The sequence below is a fragment of the Delphinapterus leucas genome, chromosome 10 (assembly GCF_059928025.1).
Source record: "Delphinapterus leucas isolate spDelLeu-1000000601 "Yukka" chromosome 10, BTC_Dleu_Yukka2, whole genome shotgun sequence".
Taxonomy (NCBI): domain Eukaryota; kingdom Metazoa; phylum Chordata; class Mammalia; order Artiodactyla; family Monodontidae; genus Delphinapterus; species Delphinapterus leucas.
In genome coordinates this window covers 73,466,576-73,494,367 of record NC_143138.1, presented here as the reverse complement: position 1 = coordinate 73,494,367, position 27,792 = coordinate 73,466,576, and the positions used below count along the sequence as shown (strand labels likewise).

General features: G+C 39.8%; 1 protein-coding gene, 1 long non-coding RNA gene and 1 other non-coding gene across 33 annotated transcripts in view; 1 reads left to right on the top strand and 2 right to left on the bottom strand.

Moving 5' to 3' along the window:
- Window positions 1–10,972, bottom strand: part of SLMAP (sarcolemma associated protein) — a 150,754-nt gene extending 139,782 nt beyond the window's left edge. For 25 of the 28 annotated variants that reach the window (XM_022572758.3, XM_022572756.3, XM_022572764.3 and 22 more), the window contains exons 1-2: window positions 10,892–10,972; window positions 9,378–10,690 (exon numbers count right to left, since the gene is read on the bottom strand). In XM_022572758.3, coding sequence (XP_022428466.1) covers window positions 9,378–9,575 — 198 coding nt within the window. In that variant the 5' untranslated portion in view covers window positions 9,576–10,690; window positions 10,892–10,972. The other 3 variants (XM_089918134.1, XM_022572778.3, XM_089918121.1) reach the window with 2 other exon arrangements.
- A 651-nt stretch (window positions 10,973–11,623) lies between these two features.
- Window positions 11,624–27,792, top strand: part of LOC149748294 (uncharacterized) — a 35,129-nt gene continuing 18,960 nt past the window's right edge. Inside the window, exons 1-4 of one of the 4 annotated variants that reach the window (XR_016394485.1) lie at window positions 11,624–14,920; window positions 16,717–16,923; window positions 18,219–23,574; window positions 25,129–27,575. This is a non-coding gene — a long non-coding RNA (uncharacterized LOC149748294). Of the gene's footprint in view, window positions 14,921–16,716; window positions 16,924–18,218; window positions 27,576–27,792 lie in introns of all 4 variants that reach the window. The other 3 variants (XR_016394484.1, XR_016394483.1, XR_016394482.1) reach the window with 3 other exon arrangements.
- Window positions 15,438–15,542, bottom strand: LOC115803158 (U6 spliceosomal RNA). The gene has a single exon (XR_004023829.1). It is a non-coding gene; the product is annotated as a U6 spliceosomal RNA (small nuclear RNA).

The following is a 27,792-nucleotide window of genomic DNA, read 5'->3' as shown; positions in this document are numbered from 1 at the left end:
AGTGTTTTCAAGGTTCATCCATGTTGTAGTATGTATCAATATTTCATTCCTTTTAATTACCAAATAATATTCCTTTATATAGTATACCACATTTTATTTACCCACTCATCAGTTGAAGGACATTGGGTTGGTTTTTTTCTTTTTTACAATGAACATTTGTACAAGTTTTTGTGTGGACATATGTTTTGATTTCTCTTGGGTATATACAAAGGAGTAGAATTGCTGGCTTATATGATAACTCTGTATCATTCCTTTTTACTATGCAAAATTTTCCAAAAAATTCAGAGCTACAAATTTTGTTTATTCTACAAGCATAACTACCATTGCTATACTAGTAACATACAGCATGATCTTATCTTCTATCCCTGAACTTCTGAAGTGGAAGGAAACATAACTGGCATCTAATAATACAGTTAATATTTCTATATTTAAAGTTAAAAAACCAAATATATTCATTTTTTTCTAAATTAGATTTACTTATAGGGGGAGGTCACATATATAATTTAAAATACAACCTCCAAACATACTATACTTAGAAATTATCCAATGAAGGATGTGGAAAGAAGGGAACTCTTGTACACTGTTGGTGGGACTGTAAATTGGTGTAGTCACTGTGGAAAACAGTATGAAGACTCTTCAAAAAACTGAAAAGAGAACTACCATATGATCCAGCAATTCCACTCCTGGGTGTATAGCCAAAAACAAAAAACCCCAAAAACACTAATTCAAAAAGATACATGCACCCCAATGTTCATAGCAGCATTGTTTACAACAGCCAAGACATGGAAGCAAAATAAGTGTCCATCAACAGATGAATGGATAAAGAAGGTGTGGTATATATGTACAACAGAATACTACTAAGCCATAAAAAAGAATGACATTTTTCCATCTGCAACAACATGAATGGACCTGGAGGGTATTATGCTTAGTGAAATAAGTCAGAAAGAGAAAGACAAATACTGTATATTATCACTTATATGTGGAATTTAAAAAATAAACCAATGAATATAACAAACAGAAACAGACTCACAGATATAGAGAAGAAACTAGTGGTTACCAGTGCGGAGAGGGAAAAGATAGGGGTAGGGATTAAGAGGTACAAACTACTATGAATAAAATACATAAGCTATAAGGATAAACTGTACAGCACAGGGAATATAGCCAATATTTTATAATAACTTTAAATGGAGTATAATCTTGAAAAATTGTGAACCACTATGTTGTACACCTGAAACTTATATTTTGTATATCAACTATACCTCAATAAAAATAAAGCATACTAAAAAATTATCCAATGAAAGAGTATCTTTTTTAGTATATTATAGTATCTGAACAGTGATACTCTAATATCTTTACATGTAGAAGTTTTTTTTTTCAAATTGTAAAATTTTAAGTAATAAATAAATATTGTTTGAGGAACTGATCTTCAATTAAAACTCTACACAGATTTACTACCAAAATATCTATGAGTTAATAGACAATAAGGTTTTTATTTCAATATATTTTTTTCTTTTCATCTATTGCTCACTAACTGGTTGGTGATGAGATTAACAATGACTAACTGTGCGGAGATGCTGAGGTAGCAAGCAACAGAGCGATCAAGAGCATGCATTCTGCAATCAGATGACTGGGGTTCAAATCCTGACTTCACCACTCTCTGTGTTACCCTGAACAAATTCCTTCACCTTCCTGAAGCTCAGCTTTCTCATCCTGAGGATAATACTACTAACAAATTCAAAAGTCTGTTGTGAGGATTAAATGAGATAATGCATATAAAACTCAGTGTACCACCTGGTAAGTGCTCAATAAAATGATATTAATTTTACAGCAGTCTGGATGCTGGTCACAACCTAGAGCATATTAACACATTTCAGATAAGCTGAGCATAATTCACTTGATATCATCAGCTAAAAAGTACATTTAAAATTATGATCCAATTGCTTATGAAAAAAAAGTAACAACAACAAAAAACCTTACTTATCTACATACCCAAGTAGACAAATGCACAGAAAAAGCTCTGAAAATTACATACCAAACTAATAACAAAAGTTACTTCTAGAGGAAGGGAAGAGGATAAGAGGTACCTATGTGAAGAAGGACATATATATACTCCACATACGTCCTTATTGCTTCAATTTTTATGAGAATGTATCCATTATTGTTGTAAGTGAAAAATAAAAAAAGGAAGAATAGCTTGAAGGTCCATATTGGAAATTCATTTCTACTTGACTCAGCTAGAATAAGTCAGTAGTTATAAATGTAGATAAAATCATAAGCCTGAAAGTATTGATAAAACCTTAATGCAAATAAATAAGAAAACAAAGTTTCCTATGTCTTTAAATGAAAATCTAACCCAGATTACATATTTGACAAAGAATACAGCAGAATCACCAAAGCCTTCCATGTTTTCAAGTGCCTATATAAACTTTACTTTTTTTCTTTACACCTGTCAGCTATTCTCTTTAAAGAATTAAAAATTTACACGGCACTCAAGTTTTTCCAAGGCTGTTTCATTCATTTGCATAAACACTCAAATCCAAATCAGTTGCATGAATGCAAACTTAAGAAAAAATATATTTATTGCTAGGAGTAGTAGGGGTATGTTTAAAAAATGCTAGCTGACTCAGAGAAATAATTAACTCAGATTCTCTCAGTCTTTGAAAGTCTGTCATATGACAAGCTTTTTAGTTATACTTCCAGAAAATAATAGCTTAGATTACCCTTCAAGAGAGCAAAAGACAGATTTTCATTACAAGAATTGTTCATTCCATAATAAGATAGTTCAGAATAAATGTCTAGCAGTTGGCTTTTATCTCAGAGGGAAACAATCTAGATTCTGGTTCCAACTCTCCACAGTTACTAAGAGATGACCTTGTGCAAATAACCTCTAAACAGCAAACTCTTTTTTCATAAAATGGAGCCAGTCTGCGGTTGCTCTACCTACCTCCTAAGTGTTATACAGATCAAGTGAAATAAAAAAGCATTCTGAATATCATTAAACCCTTAAAAGTATTATTTTGCATGAGAATGGATATATATGTAATGGCTCAAAATTCATAATATCACCAATCACAAGATTATCTAAGATACCAAAACACTCGGCAAAGTGTCTTGCACATTGCAAATTCTCAATAAGTAATGATTTATACAAACACCATGTATTGGAAACTGAGTCCATGATCTCAAACTGAGAACTAACTCGAATGACCTTCTGCTCTTTGACCCTCCTCAGGGTCTGCAGAAACAGAAAATGCTCCATTGTTCACATTTCACTCATTCAAGCATTTATGTAGTGCCTATTCCCTTGTTCTCAAGAGCTCACATCTGCCAGAGCAATAGTGCATTTGCGTCATAATTTTTTGTTGTGTCTCATAATGAAATTATATACAAAGTTCTATGGGGGTATAGAGGAAGAAGCAATTAATTCCTCAGTGGGAGTCAGGGAAGGTGTCACATTGGAACTGGGATGAAGGGGAAAAGGCATTCTGGAAGTCAAAACAGCAAAAATGGCACTTTTTCTAGGAACAATGAGCACTGTCACATAGCTACTGCACAGAGTCTGGGGCAAAGGAAAAAAGCAGTAATAGAAAACGAAGCTGGAAAAAAAAAGGAATGAGAGCCGATTTTGAAGGTTTTGTATATCATGTTAAAAATTAATGGCGCAAAAAAAAAATTAAAGGGGCAAACAACCTAGATTTTGAGCAGGCTTATAAACTGCTCATCTACTGGTAGTGGTAGTGAGAGAAGCATGGGCAGGAAAGAGTCCTTAGAACATTTCTGCAGCTAACAAATGCCACCATTTTTCTGGATTCAAGTAACTGATATACATTAAGAACCAATCTCACAATCTTTTCACTTAAAACTCTAAATGACAGACACCCTCCTCCCTATTTATAAAAGAGAATAGATACTAAGCTCTAACATAAATACCAAACAGGAGCCTGAGAAGGTAAAGAATAAATTTAAGCCAAGGAGTAAAGTCAAATAACTAAGTAGAACAAAAATGTTTTAAGTGTATACACCAACCATATTTTTAACAACTTGAAATAATAGACAAAATATTTCATTAACTTTCCACTACTGTTAAAAGTAACATAGAAGGAAATGATGACGTGCTGTGGATACATAACCAGGCCTTCTGAACACGTTTACATTAATGCACATTAAATATAACATGTCAAACACATGTCTTTCTCACAAAAACTAGCTCTTAATGACCTTTGTAACTTCTGTAAAAAACAAACAAACAAACAAACAAAAAAAACAGATATCTGTTGAAACATAATACAAACAAAATCAATGAATGTATGATCTGCCACTCTCCCCAGAAGCTGAGGCCAGGATCTTTGCAGTCATATGGAAGGAAGAAGGAAGAAACAATCCTGGTTGTCAAATTCTGCAGATTTCTCCTTTGCAATGACTTTCTTGCAATGTCCTTGAAATGTGCCACATCATTCCTGCTTCTCTGCCTTTACTTGAGCAATTCTTCCCACCCAAAACTCCTTTCCGACTGACTCTATCTACATTCTGCCCTATTCAAAAAGTCCTAAGGTCTAGCTCAAATTGTATCTCGTCCATGAAACCATCTATCCATGAAACCTTTCCTAAAATCTCCAGTCCATACAGACCTTCTCTCTTTGCTGAAGTCCTAACAGACAAGTTAACACATTTGTCTTTTTTCATTTTCTGGCATTTAGTCATTTTCTTTCCTACTATTAACCCGGCCCACGCCCCTACAACATGACATCATATCTAAAATTTTACAAAGCCTTGGAATAGCAAAACGGTTAAGAGCTTGGATTCAAGAGTCAGAAAACCTCAGTTCAAATCCCACCTCTACCATTTATTAGCTATATGAACTTGGGCAAGTTAACCTAATCTAATCACTCTGTGTCTTAATTTCCTCCTATGTTAATATGGGAAAAATAAGCACCTATCTTAGATATTTAAGTATTAAATAAGTTAACACGTAAAGCATTTAGAACAGGGCATGGTACAATGTACACAATAAGTTTAGTTAAGCTAACAGTTACCCGTTTTTACTTGCTCCAGGCCTCTCTACACGTGGACGTTTTATCACTCTTAAATAATGGTTTTGGTATGTCAATGCTCGGCATAGAACTCTCCTGGGCCTTCCATAACCCATGGGTCCATGCCCTTAGTTTGGCAACAAAGGCATTCCACAACCTGGCACCAGGGTATCTACTCAGCTTCAGTTACTCAACATCTACTTAACAAGAAATAATAGGAAACACACATAAGGCAGAGACCCTCTCCTCCAAGGTCTGAAAACTAATTCCAAAAACAAGGCAGAAACATGAAAACACCACATACAACGAATGTTCACCCATAGCTACTATCCAAGACCTTCTATCCAACAAAATCAGTTTCCTCAGTGTTTGGAAGATGTCCAAATCATTCAAAATAGCTTGCTTTTGTCTGTTTTATTCCACCCTCATCCCCTCACACACAAACACAACCCATAAAAGCACCCTTTCTTAACCTGTACCTGTCCACTCCTGTTTTGAAGTCTAATTCAAACACCATCACTCTCTTGCCATCTGAACTTATATAACACTGTCTTATCTCAAATCAACTGTTCTCAAGGTGTTTAGTCACCCTCTCTATCCAAATATAAGCCCCTAAAAAGGAGTAACAATTTCTTACCAATTCTCATCATTTTCCCCCCATGCCCCCACCCCACCACTATGCTCTCCACTGAAACAGATCATGATAGAACAGGTGCCCAAAAATATGTGCTGAATTTAAGTAAAAAAGTGAACCTGGAAGTAGACAACTACTACTACTACTTACTACTAGGTAAACTACAGTGAGACTGGAAATAAACTACTGTGTCCACCACTAGACTATCGCTGGTCCACAAAGCCTCAAATCAAATAGGGCCATCCAAATCAGAAGGAGGCAGTCCACTTACTATCTCTTCTATGTAACCGCCATATGGGTAGATTTGCTTGTTCAGTGGTACCTTGAGTCAATAGAAGGGTTAATGACCATCCTATAATCTGCCATCTAATTTGAAGAGTCTGACCTCCAAAAAGGAGTGAAGGATGATACACAGGGCCAGAAACCAAGCAGGGCAATATCCAACTGCTACATCCCTGAGTACATGATTTGGGGAAGCTTATTAAATTCCACTCTCTGGCAAACCTGTCACCCTCTAGCATGCAGGTTTTAAGTACCATAACACATTCCATGAACTTAGCATTAAAAAATGTCACATAGATTTCCATCTGCCTACACTCTGCAAGTTTCCTACAATAAACATGTATTACTTGAATAATCAGAAAGTTTTAAGTGTTTATAATTTCTTCCAGCTTTTAATGGTTCTCCCATAATGATGAATGCAGAATGCAACACTCACAAATTGAAAGTCAACCAAAGGGCATATACCCCAATTTTCCACTTCCCAGGTAAGGTGCCAATTTGGGGCAAAGTTCTTCACATGTTTCAATTTTAAAAATTACTTCCACCTATGCCATCACATGAAAGAAAAAAATGTCTCATTATCTTCCTGAGATTCCACAGCACTACAGCAAATTGCAAAGACCTGCCTAGATGGTTCCCTTTCCCCCTGACCCCAAACACCCTCTTCTCTAAGGACTGAGCCCTTATTAAGGGCCAGGAACAGGGTGCTAAGTGATTTAAATGATTATCTCAATGCTGGAAACAACAGTAGGTACTATTATTATCCCCAGAAGAGAAAACTAAAGTTTAAAGATGTTTGAGGAAAAAAACAAACAAACAAAAAGAACATGCCTGAGGCAATGCTTAAAGAAGGAGGGGATTCTAGTGTTGTACGAAGAAATTTGCTGGGAAAATATATTAGGCCCTAGGGACTTCTGCTATGATAAAATTGTAACAAATCCTCATACTGGAAATTTATTACAGAGAAAACAATAAATGATATTTGGTCTAATTGTGGGTTTTCTTTGTAACTGTGTACCTCACGCTATCTGGCACAGAACAGATGCTCAATCAAAACCTACTGTCTGGGGCTTCCCTGGTGGCACAGTGGTTAGGAATCCGCCTGCCAATGCAGGGGACAAGGGTTCGAGCCCTGGTCCGGGAAGATCCCACATGCCCGGAGCAACTAGGCTCGAATGCCACAACTACTAAGCCTGCACTCTAGAGCCCATGAGTCACAACTACTGAGCCCTCGTGCCACAACTACTGAAGCCTGCGCGCCTGGAGCCCGCACTCCCTAACAGAAGCCACCGCAATGAGAAGCCTGCACACTGCAACGAAAAGTAGCCCCCGCTCGCCGCAACTAGAGAAATCCAACGTGCAGCAAGGAAGACCCAACGCAGCCAAAAATAATAGATAGATAGAAAAAAATTTTTTTTAAATAATAGAAGAGGGACTTATGCTTCAGGAAAGGCTGAGTAGGTGTACTTTTCCTTATTTCTCCTGCTGAGAACAAATTAAAAGATTAAAAAAAAACAACCTACTGTCTGTTCAAACCTAAACTTTAAATAGTTAATTCTTAAAACAATTTGATCACATGGCAATATCTGACAGGTTGTTTTAAATAGACTAAGTGGTAGATGGTAAAATAATCAATAGCTATATCTACCCCTAAAGTAAAGGCCTCACATCCTGAGTATGTTTTAGAAAGAAAAAAAAGTTCAAATGGTAGAAATAAGCTGCATATCCTTTAAAGACACGGTTTTCTAATAACAAATTTCATTCAAAATTTCAACATATTTCAATTTATACAATAAACACTCACTATTGATCTATCCTTAGTCATCTCAAAATAAATCAAAGAAGGTACATTTGCAATGTACTTTAAGAAACGTATTACCTGATTAAGTTTCATCTTAACTGTTGCCCAGGGACATAAAAGGACAAAAATGTAAAAGCTGATTAAGGCAACTATCTATGTTTGATTTTGACTGACGGAAAGATGAGTTCTTTAAATTACTATAGGTAACCTATGAGGTCTTTCAGGCACCCAAACTTTACTTTCCAGGGAGAAAAAAGGATCTGTTCCACAGGTAAATAAATGAGCATCTGGTGTTGTACAGAAAAATTAACATACTTTTTAGTTTTTATCCTACATACAGAGTAGGATATAGATATTACGCAAGCACACAGCACTTGGGCAATCTTTTCCTCCTTTCTTTGAAAAATGATTTATATAATAATTCCTTAATTCAGAAGTAACGATTTCTCTCTTCCTTTTGAGGCTCAGGTTTCTTTCATTTCAAAACAGTACTCTTCTAAAAGACTTAAATTCTTCTTTTAAAAAAGACTTAATCATTTAACTCAGAAAGAGGGACCAAAAAGTCAGGAGGTGAAACCGGAGATATTCTTATTAGTCTTACATAACTTACTCTAAGTTGGAACTAATTCAGTAGCTTAACTAAAACTTGAGGTTTAAGCACAAACATGAGCTCTTTAGTATATTCTCCTCACACAGAGATAGTTTTAAAATTGAAAGGGTCTTAATCAATTTTTTTCTTGTATTCTTACAATATAAGCAACCACATGTATAGTTAATTAGGATGCCAACATAAAAATGCTAAAATAGTCACTTATAATGAAGAGCGCTAAATTCAAGCTATCACATCCAGGTAATGCAATAACTGATAGAGCTGGATATAATTTCAGAAAATAAATTAATTTTTAACACTGATTTTTAAATATCACCTCTGTAAGTATGCATTAAGTGTTTTTATTAAGCGCTGAAGAGAACAGCAAAAAGTGATTTTCAAAAGCAATTGGTATACGTTCACCCAACCTGCAAACAAAACTCTGAAATCGTAAAGTTAGTTGTTCATGCTTAATTAAATTGGCTTTGATAATTGCAAATTATCCCTTCCTAGGTAAATATGTATCAAATCTTCCAAAATAAATTTACACAAACACTGTCCTTGCTAGAAAAGCCCTGATCTGAACTCAACTAAAAGCTACTGTGTTAACTATATCTCACCACTAAGTCATTTGAGCCCCAGAGTAATACCGGCCGCAGATTCCCTGCATTGCTTTGGGAACTGCTGCTTGCTTCATCAAGCACTGAACTGCAAATTCACCTTTCTTAAAAGACTGAAAGCAAGAAGCCAAGTTTCGCTATCTAGTTTTCTAAAATGAATTAGGGTTTGGGATTTCACTGGAAATGACCACGTTATCAAGATGCCATCGCCCTCTCGAGGCATTTAATTAACAATACCTTCTCTGTTTTCCATTCAACCGCCTCAATCAAATTTCCACTAGAACCAGACACACAAAAAGTTGGTTTCATGGCCTTGCTGAAAGTCTCCTCTGGGTGCAAGCCCTGGGATCCCACATTCATTATGCAGAAGGGGCAAAGGGAAACGAAAAGCAACAATTGTTAGACAACGTAGTGACATTACCTTGCCCGTCTTGTGATCAAACCAGACGAGAGCATGGTTCCTTGACAGCACTTTGCAATCAAAGGTAGCATTATTCTGTGCTGGTCGACAGCGGGCCACCGAGCGGCCGATTTTAATAGGCTCGTCCAGGTAGACATGACGCTCCTGAAACGGGTGTGAGTTCGGGCGACAAGTGAAGATGGCCAAGGCTGACGGCATCGAGGACAGACTTGGGGTGTCTCTCCTACCAGGGACAAAGAGGAGTTCCACCGGATCCGGACTGCCCTTCACAAGCCTATACCCCTATCCCCCCCCAAATTTTAAATTAAAGCAAACTGCACATTGTCTAAGCATAACCAGTGAACATCAAAAACTCTTCACTGGGGTGGGAAGACAAGCCAGCGCAAGCCCCATCACCTCCTTTAAAACCCAGCAGGGCCCTGATCACAAAAAGTCCCCAACCGGCAGCTTTCAGTCCATCTTCTTCCCTGGGAAGAAAAGGCTCAAACATTGGACAGCTTCGGCCAAGAAAACTCCTGGAAGACAGTTTGAGGACTGGAGGTATACAACCAGATGAGTCACACACCAATTCTTGTGTTTTGTTTGGGATCGCGGCCGCTTTCCCCCCTCGGTGGCGGAAATGTTGCAGCACTGCAGCATGAAGAAAGGGTCGGTGCGGCCAGAAAGGTCCTTTCGGGCGGAAGAAAGGTGGTGTAGCTGAGCACCTCTGAGCAGCCACCGCCCGTCCTCGAGGGCCTCGGGAGTGGAGGGACGAGAGGCGATGGGGGCGGCTAAGGGGTCTAGACGGCCAACGGGACAGTCTGCATTGCCCCTGCTGCGCGGAAGCCGGCCGGGAGGTGGCACGGGGTCCCCGGACCGCCGTGGGCCGAGGCGGCGGTGGCTGAGGTCCTTGGCACGAGGAGCGGGGACCGGCGGGGGCGCGGGCAGCGGCCGAGGCGGGACTCCGGGGCACCTGGCGGGCGTCCCCGCGACCAGGGCGGGGATCCGGCTCCGCAGGCGGGTGCGGACCGAGCGAGGCGCGACCCGGGGGAGGCTCCGGGGTCTCGACCCGCAGGAAGTTGGTCCCCGAACACCTGGGCTCCTGGCTGCTGCTCAGCACACCGGCCGCCTCCTTTTAGGGTCGCCCCCGCGAGGGTCGCATCTCAGGGGCGGCAGCCGAAGCTCCGGGCTGACGAGGAGGTGGGGGAGGGAGGCCGGCCCGAAGGTTGGGGGAGAGGCCTGGAGGCCCCGGGCTGGGTCCGCCGCAGCCTCCACCACTCGCGGCCGGTGGGACACCCTCAGGCTGTGCCCGACGAGGCAGAAAACTTTCCGATCTGGTGGGGCAAACATGAAAACAAACGGCCGTCAGCCGCCGGTGCCCGCCCGCCTCAGCCTTCGCCCCTCTCAACCCACCCGAGCCAGCCCCCGCGACTGGCCACGACCTCGGCCGACCTCTCTGCGGACGGGCTGCGGGGACTGGGCGCCCGGACGCCACGACGGGTCCAGCTTCCCTTGCCGCCGCCGCCTCAGCTTACCTTGCCAGCGCCAGCCGCCATAGTGACTCTGACTGAAACCTACCCGGTGCACCGCCACGGGAACGCGCACCCTTCAAGGGCCCTCCTACCCTCTCTCCCGCGCCGTAGTCCGGAAGTCACGTGATCGATGCCTCGGAAGCCATGATGGACAAGGGCAGAAAAAGAGGGCAAGCTAATTTTTAACAAGCCTCCGAACGCCATCTTAGTTAAGGGTTAGACGCTTCAGCACCGTGGGACAACCTGTACCATTTTGGTTAAGGGCAGGAAAAAAATTTGACCTGGTGAAGGTTTTCTAAACATAACTTGCCAAATTCCTACTTTAGCGTCTTGGTAAAAGGCGCCTACTTTTACTAAATTTTATTCACTATAGTCGTCGTTGAAAATACCACTGAGCAAGGCGAACAACCCCATCCAAAGGAGAGGTTATTAGCATCCATCTTAGCTGTGGGCAGCACAGTCCCCCACAGCCGCCTTAGGTGTGAGCAACTAAATTCCCACAAGCCTTGGGATTTGTGCATCTAAAACAAGGTCTATCCTCCCCTTGCTGAAGTCTTCACTGTGTTATCCTGCCCGGAGGAACACTCTTTCTTAGTCCCTGCATTCCATTTCAAACAACCTTTCTTCTCACTGGGCCTGTCCTGTACCCCAGGGCTCCTAACTCAGATTCAACCCTGGAATGAATGTGACTTCATAAAGTTTAACATCACGTTGCTTCCTGAGAGTGGTCGAACAATTTCTAATATGAAGAAAGGGGGACTGCTTCCACTCAAAACATTAAGGTAGATGAGGAGTCATTAGTCCGAAGAAGGAAAGATTTTGCAAAATCTAAACGAAAATTTCAAGAAAAGACAGTGGGAGTGAGTCTTACTCATTTAGAATCAGTGGTGGCTTCATTCTTCAGTTTCCTTTGACAACAGGCTCCACCACTTTGTGACCTTGGGCACGTTTCTAAACCTCTTCAATCCTCGTTTTGTCATCTATTACACGGAGATAATACTTAATTCACTTCTTGTGAGAATTCAAGGTAGTAATCCATTTGCTCCTAAAAGAGTAACTACTTTGCATTTCAATTCTTATATACAGGGTTTGGGCCCTATCCTAAGCTCTGTGCTGGGCCCTGGGGACACATAGGTGAACAAAACCTCAATCCATGCCCTCTGAGAGTACACCTGAGTATTGTGAGATAGGGATGGGGAGAGGAAGGTGACAAACAGAGATAACTTCACTTTGATGTAATTAAGGCTAAGTTGGAAACAAGCACTGGGTGCTAAAGGGGTCAGAGACGGCCTTCTACAGGAGGTAACTGAACTGAAACAAGGCTGGTAGGAAAACGGCAATGAATATGGTATTTGATGAATGGCTTCAGAAGTTTCCAGGAAGAAGGTTTAGCAAGAAAAAGAATAAGGCTATTTGAAATGGTGGACCAATGTGTCTGGCACATAATAGTAACTCAATAAATATTTGATACGTGATTGAAAATTACATACTGTTACTCATTACAGGATAAAGTAGAAGTGGCACAAAGTGAGTCTGGAGGGAATATGTTAGATTATAAGGACCTTGTGTACTTTTCTAACACTCTTCACTATTTCAGCAGATATGTATTGAATTATTACCATGTTCCAGGTACTTTTTTTTTTTCTTTCTTTCCAGGTACTTGATTCTGGAGAAAAATAAGGATATGTTGAAAAGTTTTAATATAAGAGGATGAAAATTTTTCACTTGTGGTAACTTTTAGACTTCTGTGGAGTAAAGTAATATAGAACCCGCCACATCCCCTAATGAGTTCTGTGCATGAACTTATAAGTCATTTATGCATTCTTGTCATTCATTCACTCTATAAATATTTAACTTGAATGTGGGAAACAGCTACTGCGACAGGCTCTGGAAATACAACAATTAAAAAAGAAAGACTCCCTTGAGTTACTTACAATTTAGTTGATGACACAATAAGATTCTTGCTGTAATGAGTTTATCAAGAGGAATGGGAGCATGGAGGAATAGTTTAAACTGAGATGAAAAATGGGTAGGAGTAGGCCAGCTAGTGTGATAGTAATGGGATAATGAAATTTTAGGCCAAGGAAACATTACAGACACCCAGAGACTCGGGAGAAAAGGACTTTAAGGGAATTACAAGTAGGTCTGTATTACTGGAGCATAAGGAGAGGTGGTCAAGAAAGAAGGACACAGAAAAGTGGTTTCAGTTGCTGAAGGACTTGCAGGCAATGCAGTGGTCTTCGGAGTATTTCCATCTTTCTCCTAGAAGATCAAAGTAGAATAATGAAAATCAAGGTTTCAGAATCACACATTACATCACCATTTAAAAGCACTGTAAATTATAAATTATTAAGCTTCTCTAAGTTTCAATTTCCTCATTTGAAGAAAAGTAGATAGTACCCCCACGGAGTCTTGTTAGGATTGAATAAAATTATGTTAGGATTAAATACGATAATGATGCCTAGAAAATAATAGATGCTCAGAGAATGTTAGTTTCTATTATTATTACTAATATTAAGAATTCTTCCAGGGCTTCCCTGGTGGTGCAGTTGTTAAGAATCCACCTGCCAATGCAGGGGACATGGGTTTGAGCCCTGGTCCAGGAGGATCCCACATGCTGCAGAGCAACTAATCCCATGCGCCACAACTACTGAGCCTGTGAACCACAGCTGCTGAGCCTGAGCCTGTGTGCCACAACTACTGAAGCCCACGTGCCTAGAGCCCGTGCTCCGCAACAAGAGGAGGCCCCACTCGCTGCAACTAGAGAAAGCCTGTGTGCAGCAATAAAGACCCAACACAGCCAAAAATAAATAAATTAAAAGAAAAAAAAAAGAATTCTTCCAGCCTTCCACATACAGTAAGGAGCAAGTTGTAATGTCTCTAACTTGTATATGGAGAAACTTGTTCATAAATGTGGAAACAAAAAGTGTCTCTTTATGTTGAGTTCTACTACAATCTCTTAAAATTAACGTTAAATAGAATATGCTTTTTCACACTTTTTTCAAAGAAAAGCTAGGACTGCTATAACCTGGAAGGGTAAAGAATCTCACCAAGCTACACAGGGTGCTGGAAATGCTAAAATGGCAATGAAGGCGTTCCTCACCCACTGGTATTTGGTAGGCACAGAAAAGGCTTAAATTAGACATCTCATACATGAGATATTTTGAATTCTAAGCCATGTGGGTGTTCCTCTCTACGATTCTGTATCCATACAATCTTTTAATTAAATAAAAAGCATGTTATGTTTTGAGAAATTTAGAATGATAGTATTTCCCAATGTGGTAGCTTTCTCTTCCTTTATTGTTTTTACTTTTTTAATAAACTGATCATTATTACCACTGCTATGATCCATGCTACTTTTCAATCTAAGAAAAACAAAGAACGAATTGTAAAATTATTACCCTGGTACCATGAAAGACAGGCAATCATTAGCATTTGAGATGTGTAAGAGACAGCTCAACTTACAGAGTTTACTCTGTAAACTCATTCAGTATGCAACCCTCCCTAAGTGATACTCATCTAATTGGATTTTAACCAATGACATATGATATCATGAATTATTGAACACTTGCATAATTGCTTAAATAGAGTATCTGGTTTGCAAATACGTATAAGTAAACTAACTAAAGAGGAGACCTGGAGTAGTCAAATATTAAAATTGAGAGGATATAATATTTTTAATGGCACACACTAGCTTCTCGAAACTGAAGTTTAATCTTCTTCACAATAAGGAAAGCTCTCCTCATCAGGGAGAGTCTAATGAGTGGAAATACTCTGTAATTTCCCAGGTGCCCAGGGTGGAGTTGCCCAGACATTCCAGAGGTACTGCTCATTGGTTTTTGGCTTCCTGGTTCTTCAGGAAATAAAAGAAGAACAATTACCTGAAGACAAGTAAAGACATTTATTTTTCATTCAGCAGTCTTTTTCTGTGAAAATAAAAAGAGGGAATCAGAAGATTAACTCTCGAAAGGATCATGGACAACTAATCCAGCTCCCTCATTTTGCAGGCAAGGAACCTGAGGCTCAGAGAAGGTACATTTATTGAAGGTGTATTTTTTTTAACATCTTTATTGGAGTATAATTGCTTTACAATGGTGTGTTAGTTTCTGCTTTATAACAAAGTGAATCAGCTATACATATACACACATCCCCTTATCTCTTCCCTCTTGCATCTCCCCCCCTCCCATCCTCCCTATCCCACCCCTCTAGGTGGGCACAAATCACCGAACTGATCACCCTGTGCTATGAAGCTGCTTCCCACTAGCTATCGGTTTTACATTTGGTAGTGTGTATATGTACATGCCACTCTCTCACTTTGTCCCAGCTTACCCTTCCCCCTCCCCATGTCCTCAAGTCCATTCTCTAGTAGGTCTGCGTCTTTATTCCTGTCCTGCCCCTAGGTCCTTCATGACCTTTTTTATTTTTTTTTCAGATTCCATATATATATGTTAGCATACAGTATTTGTTTTTCGCTTTCTGACTTACTTCACTCTGTATGACAGACTCTAGGTCCATCCACCTCACTACAAATAACTCAATTTCGTTTCTTAAAAGTATAGAACACTTCACGAATTTGCATGTCATCCTTGCGCAGCGGCCATGCTAATCTTCTCTATCGTTCCAATTTTAGTATATGTGCTGCAGAAGCGAGCACTTGAGGGTGTATTTACCACACGTTTTCCTCATGACATCTCTGTGTGGTATTAACCCCATTTTATAGGTAAGGAAACTAAGGCTTAAAGAGATTGAGTGACTGATCCTAAATCACCATGCTAGATCTAAAGTACGTGCTGGGTTGTTTGAGTTTTTTTCTTTTTAAAAATTTTCTTTAGTGTTTTGTTTTGTTTTTTTTTGATTGATAAAGCTAATACATATTCATTGCATATATTCATATAAGCAACAGTAAGGAAAGTAAAAATCCTCTCTATCCTCATCACAAATCCTCAGCCTAGGGCTAGCTACTATTAACAGTTTATTAGCTATATCCTTCCAGATGTTTTTCTAAGCCATATGAGGCATGCCCTTTAAAAAAATACCATATCATTTATCAGAAATGGGAAAATCAACACTAGGAGTCTTATTCCTAAAAGTGATAAATACTTTATATCAATAGCAAAAAGCCTGGACAAGGGGAGAAAGAAGAGGAAGAGAAGAAATTCTATTTATTTTTGTCACTCTTGTGTAAGTCCCTTTTTGATTACTGGAAGCGTTCTCTTGCTTTTTATAATCAATTTAAGAATGTTAGCTGGAATGCAGCAAATGCTTAAGAATAAAAGGGATGGGTCAGAAAGCCACATGAGGCATTTTCTTTCTGAATTTTTATTGGTACATTTGGGTTTGTTTTTAAATAACTTAGTTATCAATTAAAATATCAGAGACTTTCTGTGTGGTGGTTTTGTTCATCTAGTGAGTTTTTAAAAAAATATTTTAAGTATATTCTTTATTCTAGGAAGACTATAACATTTTATTTTATTTTATTTATTTTTGGCCGTGCTAGGTCTTCGTTGCTGTGCGCGGGCTTTCTCTAGTTGCGGCGGGCGGGGGCTACTCTTCATTGCGGTGCACGGGCTTCTCATTGCGGTGGCTTCTCTTGTTGCGGAGCACGGGCTCTAGGTGTGCGGGCTTCAGTAGCTGTGGCACGCGGGCTCAGTAGTTGTGGCTCACGGGCTTCATTGCTCCGTAGCATGTGGGATCTTCCCAGACCAGGGCTCGAACCCATGTCCCCTGCATTGGCAGGCAGATTCTTAACCACTGTGCCACCAGGGAAGTCCCAAGACTATAACATTTTAAATCATCAGGTTTTTTTTGTTTTTGTTTTTGTTTTTCAGTACGCGGGCCTCTCACTGTTGTGGCCTCTCCCATTGCGGAGCACAGGCTCCGGACGCGCAGGCTCAGCGGCCATGGCTCATGGGCCCAGCTGCTCCGCGGCATGTGGGATCTTTCCGGACCTGGGCACAAACCTGTGTCCCCTGCATCAGCAGGCGGACTCCCAACCACTGTGCCACCAGCGAAGCCCAAAATCATCGTTTTTTAATGTAATTATTTGTATTTCCTTTTGATAAGCTCCGTTAGAGCTTTTCTTTCACATAAATGCATTGTTCCTACAACTGTACAACACGGTCATAGATAATGGTCAAAAGCATCTCACTGAATGGTTATAATTTGGAGAATTCATAGATTTCTCAGGAATCTTTGATCTTAAGCATCCCTAAGACGACTGGTTGAAATGGAGTAAACAGACTATGCAGTAAAATGAGTCTATAGTGCCTGCTCTTCCTCCACTCCCATTCCCACCGAGCATGCTCAGCATATGAGGCTTGGTGGGAGAAGACTGTTGCTGGAATCTGCTGGGCTTTCTGTAGGGCTGATTTCATGAATGTGTGACCTTACATGGGGCTTGAGGACTCTGCTGTCTTGAAATTCTTAATACTTTTTTAACGAAAGGTCCCTCAGTTTTACTTTGTACTGGGCCTGTCAAATTATAGAGCTGGTCCCACCTTGGGCATACTGCTTTGAGAACCCAGGCTCCTCTGTACAAGTCCAGCATGTTAACAAGCACAACACATGAAATGCTAGGAGAAATTAGTGGGCTACTGACAGCGAACAAGCATCCCTATAGAAATGAGACCTTTTCAAGTGAAACCAGTCAGGTCCATCTCTCTAGCTCCTGGAATCTAATTATATAATTTGGTATCAGTGGCAAAGATGGTTGCCAAAGAAAACGTGCCTTGATTTTGTGACTTATCTTCTTACTCTTAGACTCTGAAGTTATTCTTGAAAATGATAATTAGAATAATATGAAATCAACACAGAATCTCTGTCCATTAAAGCTTTGCTTTTTATTATAAAACATTTCAAATGTACAGGAAAACTACAATTGCAATGAACGCACATATATACTCCTCTGTGAGTAAAAGTTGTTACCATTTGGCCATATCTATCTATGTATCTGTGTGTTTTCTGAATTTTGCCGCTCCGCGGCATGTGAGATCTTCCCGGGCCGGGGCACGAACCCGTGTCCCCTGCACCGGCAGGCAGACTCTCAACTGCTGCGCCACCGGGGAAGCCCCACGTTTTCTGAACTTTTGACAGTGAGTTGCAGACATCATGACAATACTCTGAAATAGTTCAACATGCCCTTCCTAACAATTCAGACATTCTCCTAAATAACGAAAATATAATGCTTTTTTTAAAAAAATTATTTTATTTGTAATGTAGAAAACTTGGAAAACAGAGATGTATAAAGAAAAATTACCCATAATTCCACTGCCCAGAGATAACCACCGTAAGTAGAAAAATGGCATCACGTTGTATCTATTTGTCCACACAGAATGAAGCATCTCTACTTATTTTCACCTTTACCAACATTTTCCATGCCTTCTGTAGTAGGCAGAATAATGGCCCCTCAAAGATGTCCATATTCTAATCCGCAGAACCTATGAATATGTTACGTTACAAGGCAAAGGAGACTTTGCAGGTACAATTAAGGGTACAGAATTTGAGCTGGGGATCTTATATTGGATTATCTGGGTGGATCTGTTTTTAATCACATGAGTCCTTAAAAGTGGAAGAGGGAGGCAGCGAGTACATTAGAGAAATGTGACATGAAGACTCAACCTGTTGCTGACTTCGAAGATAGAGGAAGCCTCCAAGAAATGAAGGAAGCCTCCAGACGATGGAAAAAGGCAAAGAAACTGATACTTTCCTAGAAACTTCAGAAAGGCCAGTGCCTTGATTTTAGCCTAGTGAGACCCAGTTGGACTTCTGACCTATAGAATTTTAAGGTAATAAATTTGCATTGTCACTACATGTGTGGTAATTTATTATAGCAGCAATAGAAAATGAATATATCTCCCCATTTGTATTTGCCTTTGAAATGGAAGTCTTTTATTCTTTAGGACATTTTTTTAAAATTTATTTTTGGCTGCATTGGGTCTTCATTGTTGCACGCAGGCTTTCTCTAGTTGTGGCGAGCAAGGGCTACTCTTCGTTGCGGTGTGCAGGCTTCTCATTGCAGTGGCTTCTGTTGTTGTAGAGCATGGGCTCTAGGTGCGTGGGCTTCAGTAGTTGCAGCACACGGGCTTCAGTAGTTGTGGCTCATGGGCTTCAGTAGTTGTGGCTCACAGGCTCTAGAGCGCAGGCTCAGTAGTTGTGGTGCACGGGCTCAGTTGCTCCATGGCATGTGGGATCTTCCTGGACCAGGGATCGAACCCGTGTCCCCTGCATTGGTAGGCGGACTCTTAACCACTGCACCACCACAATGCCCTCTTTAGGACATTGTGACTGAATTATTTTCTTATTTTCTTCTTCTATTTGGCTTTGAAAACAATAATGACTAACACAATGAGAAAATAAAGGCAGTATCCCTAGGTTTTGCTCTGAAAGGGGGACTAGATCTTCTATGGTTCTTTTGACCAGGGCTGGGCTGATACATTCACAAACTATTTACAGACTCATAGGGCAGGGGGAGGGATTGCTCTCTAGTCTTTTTAAGAAATCCACTTGGAATTATGGAAACTGTTTTGAGGAAAACCATTTATTCTCAATCTCTCACAGATCTTTGTACTTGTCTTTCATAGCACTTATAACACATTGCAATGGGGTACAAGTATAACATCTTGATTAATGTCTGTTGTCCCTCTGGACTCTAAGCACTGTAAGGGTAAGGACCCTGTTGGTTTGTTTTTGCTATGTGCCTAGCACATAGTTGACCCCAAAATATTTGCTAAATGATTGGATGTTTGGCAATGCAAAAATCTGTTTCTTGAGTGGCTAATGAGAAGCTAAACTGCTCTGTGTAATTATATTAACAATTATAATACTAAACTATATATAAGATTAATTATATGTAATTATATATATTATTTTAAAGAATATTAAAACAACAAAATTTTAAAGGAAGAAAAAGCTGTTTTCAACAAGTGCTTGGGAATCTCTTTGAAGATAATTTTGTTTTCTTGGAGACTTTTTTTTTCCTGGATGCAAATTCAGACTACACTGTCTGAATGTCATTCTGGAGATACCAATGTGTTCCTGCATATGTGTAAGTTCCTTCCAAACATCCTCACAGGAGGTCAGGAACACATTGTCAGGAAAGACAATGAGTAGTGTCTTCACTTCCTACTGGCAGCAAGCCCTAGAATCAATCAAGCAGGGAGTCCACTCTGGGCTATTGTGCTCAAGTCAGATTGCATTTCACCACTCTAACCACCCAGATGGACAGTTTGGGGGCAATGGAGTTAAAATCACCACTGACTAAGCGATGTCCCCTTGCTGGAGACATTTCTAAGAGCTACAAACTAACAGAAAGGTTGCTCTGTGAAGGAACAGTCACTTCAGGGAACGTGAAAGTGGAATGTCATCAGTTAGACTGAACAGCATAGCGATAAGCCTGAAAAGCACTTTCACACTGAGCTTTGAGGGAGGGTGTACCCAGGGCCAACTTTTTCCTATGGAACCTACGTTGCAGTTCTGTTTCGGCAAGTGTTACTGAAAGCAAAATTTTTTTCAAGTCAGCTGTTATTGGTTAGAGTCCTGTGCTTGCAAACAACAGAAACTACCCCTGGCCAACCTAAGCCTACGGAAAGTATTGGAAAGACATGAGGTAGCTCAGAGAATGGAGATAAACACTGAAGAAGCAAGTCTCAGGCAGGATGGGAAGCACAGCTGATGAACAACAAAAGCCAACAAGCAGCCTCCTTATCAGCTTGACCTTTTTCAATCCTTGAGTCTCTCTCCTCAAGATTCAAATGCCCCAGAGAAGGTGATTGACCTAGGCTGGGTTACATGCCCATTTCATGGCCAGAAGGGTGCAGAACTTTGAAGGACAGTCCCACTAACTCTATATCTAATGGAAGAAGGATGGTTTCCCAAAGCTGTTGCCAGGAGAAGGGGGAAGGATTTCTGGGCAGGCAAAAGCATTAGATGTCCATTCATCAGCTTATTCACTGAGTGCACATTCAGGAAAATTAGTCTTCTCCTTGAGCCCCATAGCAAAGAACTATAGCTACCTATGGAATCCAGGCCAGTAACTTCCTGTGTGACCTTAGACAAATCATAAACCCTCTCTGGGCCACAGTTTCCTCATTTATAAAATCTATTGAATGGTTTGGACCAGATGATCCCAAGTGGCTTGTAGAGAGAAAAGAGCCAGAAGAGAGGATCTCCTCCCAGATATTGGCAATATGACCTTGGCTGACTCATTTGCCAATTCTGGGTTTCCCAGTGTGTAAAGGGGGTGAACTAGACACCTTCAGGTTACTTCTAGCTGTAAAAGTCCATGATTCTAAAAAAGAACAGATGGAAGTACCCAGGTCAGTCTTTCCTCTCAGAATCAATGAAATATCCCTGTTTTTAGGAAATATACACTGAAGTATTAAGGAGTAAAAGGGCCTTATGTATACAACCTACTCCCAAATAATCCAGAAAAAAAAACCTCATGTACATACATATATACATACGTGTGTGTGTCTCTGTGTAAAGAAAGGGTCTACAAATGTTAAAAAGTGTCCAAATGTTAAAAAGTAGTGAATTTGAATAAAAAGTGTGTGGGAGTTCTTTGAGCTATTCTTGAAACTCTTCTCTAAGTGTAATTATTTCAAAATGAACTCCAAAAAAAAAGTCAATGGGAAGGGCAAAAGGAAATCTGTTCCTCTGCCTGCTTGTCCAAAGGCTTTCTGATGAATTATTTGTGTGACAAGTGAGTATTTGTATGTCTGTACTGCCAGATCCTAACTCTCTAGGGGAAGTTTTTAGTGCCAAAGCATGGACTCTACACTGCATTCTCACTACTAGTGTGACAAAGCTCCACTGTGAACCTGGAAGATACTGGATAAGGCCTGACTATTTATTGCTCCTGAGGAGTCTGACTAAGTGGGTGGAGATTTCCTGTTGGCTCTTATGCTTTTCTTTTGTTTTAACAGTGGTTTAGGGGAACATACTTCAGACACAGCATATATATTTAATGCTTTGTACTTTTAAATATTCATCTATAACTCAACGAATGTCTCTACCAACTACTTACTAACTTGATTTGAAGCCAAACATTACTACCTTCACACAATCACTTCTTACTGAAAATTGATTTCAGTATCTAGAAGGGTATTCATTGCAGGAGCATATTAGCAAAATATTGGGACCAACCTAGGGGTCCAACAATAGTGTACCGGTTAAATAAATACATTCACGCAATGGAATATTGCGTAGATGGTAAAAAAGAATGAAGAAGCTCCCTAAGAGTGGCTGTGTGTGTGATCTCTAAGCTAAAAATAAATGAAGCACCCACGTATGAGTAAATATGGAACAATCCTCAAGGTGTACTTTTAGAGAAATGTGCACAATTATGTGTAGGTATCATACAATTGTATTTTAAAATTGCTTGAAGGAGTAAGCAATGAGTGGACAATTAATGTTTTTGCCTGCTCAGCATATGCCTGTATATATATATATATATATATATATATATATATATATATATATATGCAGAACATTTTCTGGGAAGAGATACAGGAAATCAGTAACAGTGGAAAACTCTGGAGAGGGGAACAATGGGTGGGGGTAAGAATCTGGGGAAGAAGGACAGGAGGGAGACTTGATTTTCACTTACATCTTTTGAGTTTTGTACCAAATTTAATGGAGGACTCAGTGCCCCTTCAGGAGTAGATCCTTCTGATCCTCCCTCATCATGTAGGCTCAAGGGAGGATAAATCACTGTAGTCAAGGAAACTGTCCTGTTAGGGTATGAGTATTCTGCACATTGGGTTCATGACTTATCTTTCTGTTCCCAGCAGCTATTCTTATCTTTGCTTAGTAATTGTTTATTGAATTGAGTTCAACTGGATTGATTTGCTGTGCTTTTAGGGGCACTTATTAGCCCTTCATGTGTTTCCCTCTTTTCTACCCTAAAGGAAAAAATATAAAACAAACATTTATTTTCCACTCTTAAGAATTTAAAACTTAGTCAGTGGATGTAAATTGGTGCCTCCTTTTTGGAGGGCATTTCGGTATCATAAATCAGCATGTAAAACGTACTCATGCTGTAACCCAGTACAGCATTTTGTTAAGATATAGAAACAGATCTTACATGTGTATGATCCCATTTTTATCGAATGTCATCCATATATCACTATATGTATATATGCATAGATATCTAGGAGAAATGTCTTCAAAATATTTAAAATGTTTATTCCTCCATGATGGGTGGTTTTCCTCTCTGTATTTTTTCATATTATTCACATTTTTCTGGAGTACACATTGTCATCATTTTTACCCCAAAATGAAACTATTAAAAAGAAAAAGCTGGGAATTCCCTGGTGGTCCGGTGGATAGGACTCAGAGCTTTCACTGCCAAGAGCCCGAGCTGGATCCCTGGTTGGGGAACTAAGATCCCGCAAGCCTTGCAGCATGGTCTAAATAAATAAATAAATAAATAAATGATAAAGAAAAAGCATTCAAGTGATTTCACTAGTTTTACTCTTTGACTCATCAAATATTTGTTGATTGTACCACATTATTCTAGAATTATCTTTCCTATTTTACAGTCTGCTGAATTTTCTATGCACCCATTTGAGAAAGCACTGAAGCTAAATACTTATCAAGTACTTTTGAAAAATTTAAGCTCCAGAAAAAAAAAAATCAGAACAGTAGTTGTCTCTTCGGAAGTTGGGGATGAAGATAAACTGGGAAAGGTATGAAGGAAACTTTTAGGGTGATGCATAATGTTTTAAAGGTTTGGGTCACAGAGGTATATGTATTTGTCAAAACTCAACAAATTTAGCCAAGATTTGTGCATTCCTCTGTATGTCAGTTTTACATCAGAAGGAAAAAAAACAAATTGGATTTTAGTAAGTGATATTGATATCTGGAATTTACTTTGAAATGCACCGAAAACAAGATAGATTAACGGATGCTTTGAGGAATGGATAGATGAATACATAATAAAGCAAATATAATAAAATGTTAATTGTAAAATCTAGGTGATGTGTATATATATATATGTGTTCATTATAAAATTCTTATAATTTTGCACTTTAACAATTTTCATAATAAAATGTTGAGGAAAATGTAATCACCGATCTATTGATATACTGATATGTTGAATATGCTTATATTTTATTCTTATGAACTAAATTCAACAGATTAAGTTCTAGAAGTTGCATCCCCCACCCTCCCAATTCAAACTTCTTGGATAGTTAAGCTATTTAAATATATATATATGATATAATTAGTGACAGGGCTGTCTTCATGACCGTGTTAACTATGCAGTCACACAGGGTCACGAAGTTGGTTCAATGCTCTGCTGTTGCTGTCTTGAAATTCTTATTACTTTTTAAACAAGGGGCCCTGTACTCTCATTTTACAATGGGCCTCGCAAATTATGTAGCTGGCCCTGACTAATGAGCAGTAATAATAATTACTAACATATATTATCTTCTCTTTTTGCCAGGCACTAATGTTAAACACTTTATATACACTATTTCATTGAATCCTCAAAGACAGACTTAAGAGATAGTCTTAATATCCCCATTTTACAGATGAACATAATGAGGCTCAAAGAGGTTAAGATATTTGCTCAAATTCACACATTTAGTGTACCCTCAGTATGCATAGTAGCAAAGTACACATGGTAGATACTCAATAAATATTTACTAAATTAATAATAATAATAGTAATTATTATAGCAGCTCCCATTTATTGAGCACCTTCCAGCAGCCTACAATGCTCTGACTGAAACCCAACATGTTCTCCCTAACCCAGGCTCCCCACCTTTGGCATCACTACCTTAAGACCACATTCCCTGCCAGCCTAAATTGGGTCAAGTCTTCTCTTATGTTACCCTGTGCTTCTTTGTCATAGCAGTCATCACAATTGTAATTAGGTAGTTCTTTGTTTAATGCCTGTCTTCCCTTCTGGACTGGAACCTCAGTGAAGACAGTGACTCATTTTTATCTGCTCACCACTCTATTCCTACCATCCAGTGCTGTAGCTGGAGTGTAGCCTGCTTGCCAGGGCTGGATTATATATTTTTTCATTTACTCCTCAACTCTGTGAGGTAGAGGTTGTTACCATCATTTTACATCATTTACAAGGCTCAGAAAAGTTAAGTCTGAGTTACCTCACCATAAGGGAAGCATCCACCATAACGTGGACCTACATTTGCCAGACTCCAAAATCTCTTGTCTTTTCACCGCAGCCCACTGTTTCTATATGACAATCTGCCTGACATTATTTTCTATCTCCAGGCACTACTTATTCCCTTCAGTTCCTATTTTTGCTGTCTGACCTCTGGGCTCTGTGATGAAGAGGAGACATGCTTTCCAGGAAGTAATTACGGCAAGTGATATAACCAGGCTGGCTGAAGCCAGGATTTTATTTTTTAACCTTGATGAGTAAAGCAGCTGGAAATACTACCTTCTAAAAGCAAAGGATCCAATTTCCCCATGGTACTAACTCTTCCTTAGTGCTAGGAAACACCCTGAAGTCATCTCTTGGGCTATGTAGATATAAAGCAATCTACCCAGGTCTAGTCTTGGGGAAGGCCTAAAATAATTAAGGTAAAGCAAACGTAGATGCTTCAGGCTGTTAACAAGATGTCTCAGTAGTTTTAGGCTTCGATAGATTAAGATTTCTATGCGAAAATATTTTTCCCTAAGTGTGGATTTGGACTATCCTATGCTTATGCATTGCTGCATATCTTTGCAGAGTTGAGAGGACTATTCTTTGGATTATTCTTTGTTTGTGAGGATCATAGAAGTGGGATGGAAAGGAATGCTGGGAGAGTGCACAGGCTTATTCTCTTCAGCTAGTGCTGGAGGACAGGCTGTGAACAAGAAATGGAGAGTGCTTGGCCCAGCATGCCCTGGCGTGGATGGTTGAGTTCTACCTGTGGTATTAAAATCCCAGACTGAAAATCCCAGACCTTAGGAATTAAGACTGATGACAGATTGTTCTGTACTTTGTCTTTTGTAGGACATAGGGCATCTGGTAGTGGTAGAGTTTCCAGAGGACCTAGGTTTGTACCATTCTGAGGATGTTCAGACTGTGGACATCTCAGAGTAGTCACTACTAATACCAGTGTAAGTTACCTGTCTATTACACTTCTTTTCTGGTATTCCCAAGCCTTCTGAAAAGACTTGTTAACTGTCACACCCTGGCCTCAGTTGTGCTCTTGAGCTTGTTCTACTTTCTTGGAAGAATATCAAGCACTTCCTAAAGCTAATGATAGAAGCAATGGTGACAGTCATCTGTGCAAAACAGTGGTGCCCACTGTCCTCATAAGGGTGAGAGATAGTAAGGCTGCAGCAGGTCTAGAAAGTTGGGGCAGAAGTACAGGAGGGACTGTTTCTGAGAACACAAAAGCTATGTCAGAAATACAGAAGAAGAAAAAAAAAGAAATACGGGAGAGAAGGAGGTTGCCTTTTCCAGGAAATAGGCCATGAGGGCTTATGCCATCATAATTTGAACAATAAAAATAAGTATGATCATATTTTGTAGTCACTGGTTAGTGAGATAGGATGTACTGTATCTGTTACTCTATATGCCATAGCCAGTCTCCAAGATGGTTCCCAGAGATCCTTGCTTTTTTGTATTTATGTCTTTATATAGTCTTCTTCTTCAATGAATCAGGGCTAGTCTATGTGAACAACAGTGTATGGCAGAGGTTACAGTGGTTGACTTCCAAGGGTAAGTTGTACAAGACTTGCAACTTCTGCTCTGGTCCCTTGAATTGCTTGCTTTGGGGTAGGCCAGCAGTCATCTCATGAAGCCTCTTATTTATTTATTTTTGGCTATGCCACGCAGCATGCGAGATCCGAGTTCCCCAACCAGGGATGGAACCCTTGCCCACCTGCATTGGAAGCGTGGAGTCTTAACTACTGGACCGCCAGAGAAGTCCTCATGAAGACTCTTAAGCTGCTCTGTGGAAAGGCCTACAAGAGGAGGAACTGAGGCCTCTACCACCATCCAGGACCAACTTGCCAGCCAAGTGAGTTAATTCATTGAATGTGGATCTTCCAGCCCCATTCAAGCCTTCAGATGACTGCAGCCCCAGCTGACATTTGACTGAGCCTCATGAGAACACCCTATCCAGAACTCCCTAGCCAAGTGGCTCCCATATTCCCAGCCCATAGAAACTATAAGAGATAATAAGTGTTTATTATGTTTTAAACTACTAAGTCTTGGGATGACTTGTTATGCATCAATAAATAAAACACTATACTATAGCTTCTATGGAATAAACGTCTATGTGAAACTCTGCCTAAATAGATCAGCCAAGTCTTCAGAAAAAAAGAGGACATGGGTTGAGTCTTCAAAGATGAGTAGGAGCTTGCAGGTGGAGGTAAAGTGGAGAAAGGGGAATCATTTCAGGCTAAAGGAACAGCTTGACTATAGGGCCACAAGTAAGAGGGCATGGCTTGTTTGAAAAAACAGCAATTAATTGAGCATGACTGGGGTGCAGTATGTTTAAAGAATGAGGTAGAGAAAGATTACAGGAGTAGACAGGAACAAGCTCAAAAAGGACCTTAAATGCCATGTTCATGTATTTGTTTTTTATCCTGAAGGCAATGAGGAGCCACTAAAGAATTTTTAAGCAGGCAACTGACATGATCAATTGTACATTTTAGAATGACGGCCAAATGGAAGATGGATTGGAGACAGAAAGACCATTTAGAAATAACTGCAAGTCCAGGTGAGAAATGATTAGTGCCTGAATTAAAGTCTTAGCAGTGTGAACGGGGGGCGGGGAATGGAGGGCTATTAGGAGGTATAATTTTCAGAATATGAGGGATGAGGAAAAGGGAATATGTGGGATCCAGGAGGAGGAGCAAGTTTTTAAAAATATTTATTTATTTATTCGGTTGCGATGGGTCTTACCTGAGGCATGCGGGCTCTTTGTTGTGGCGCAC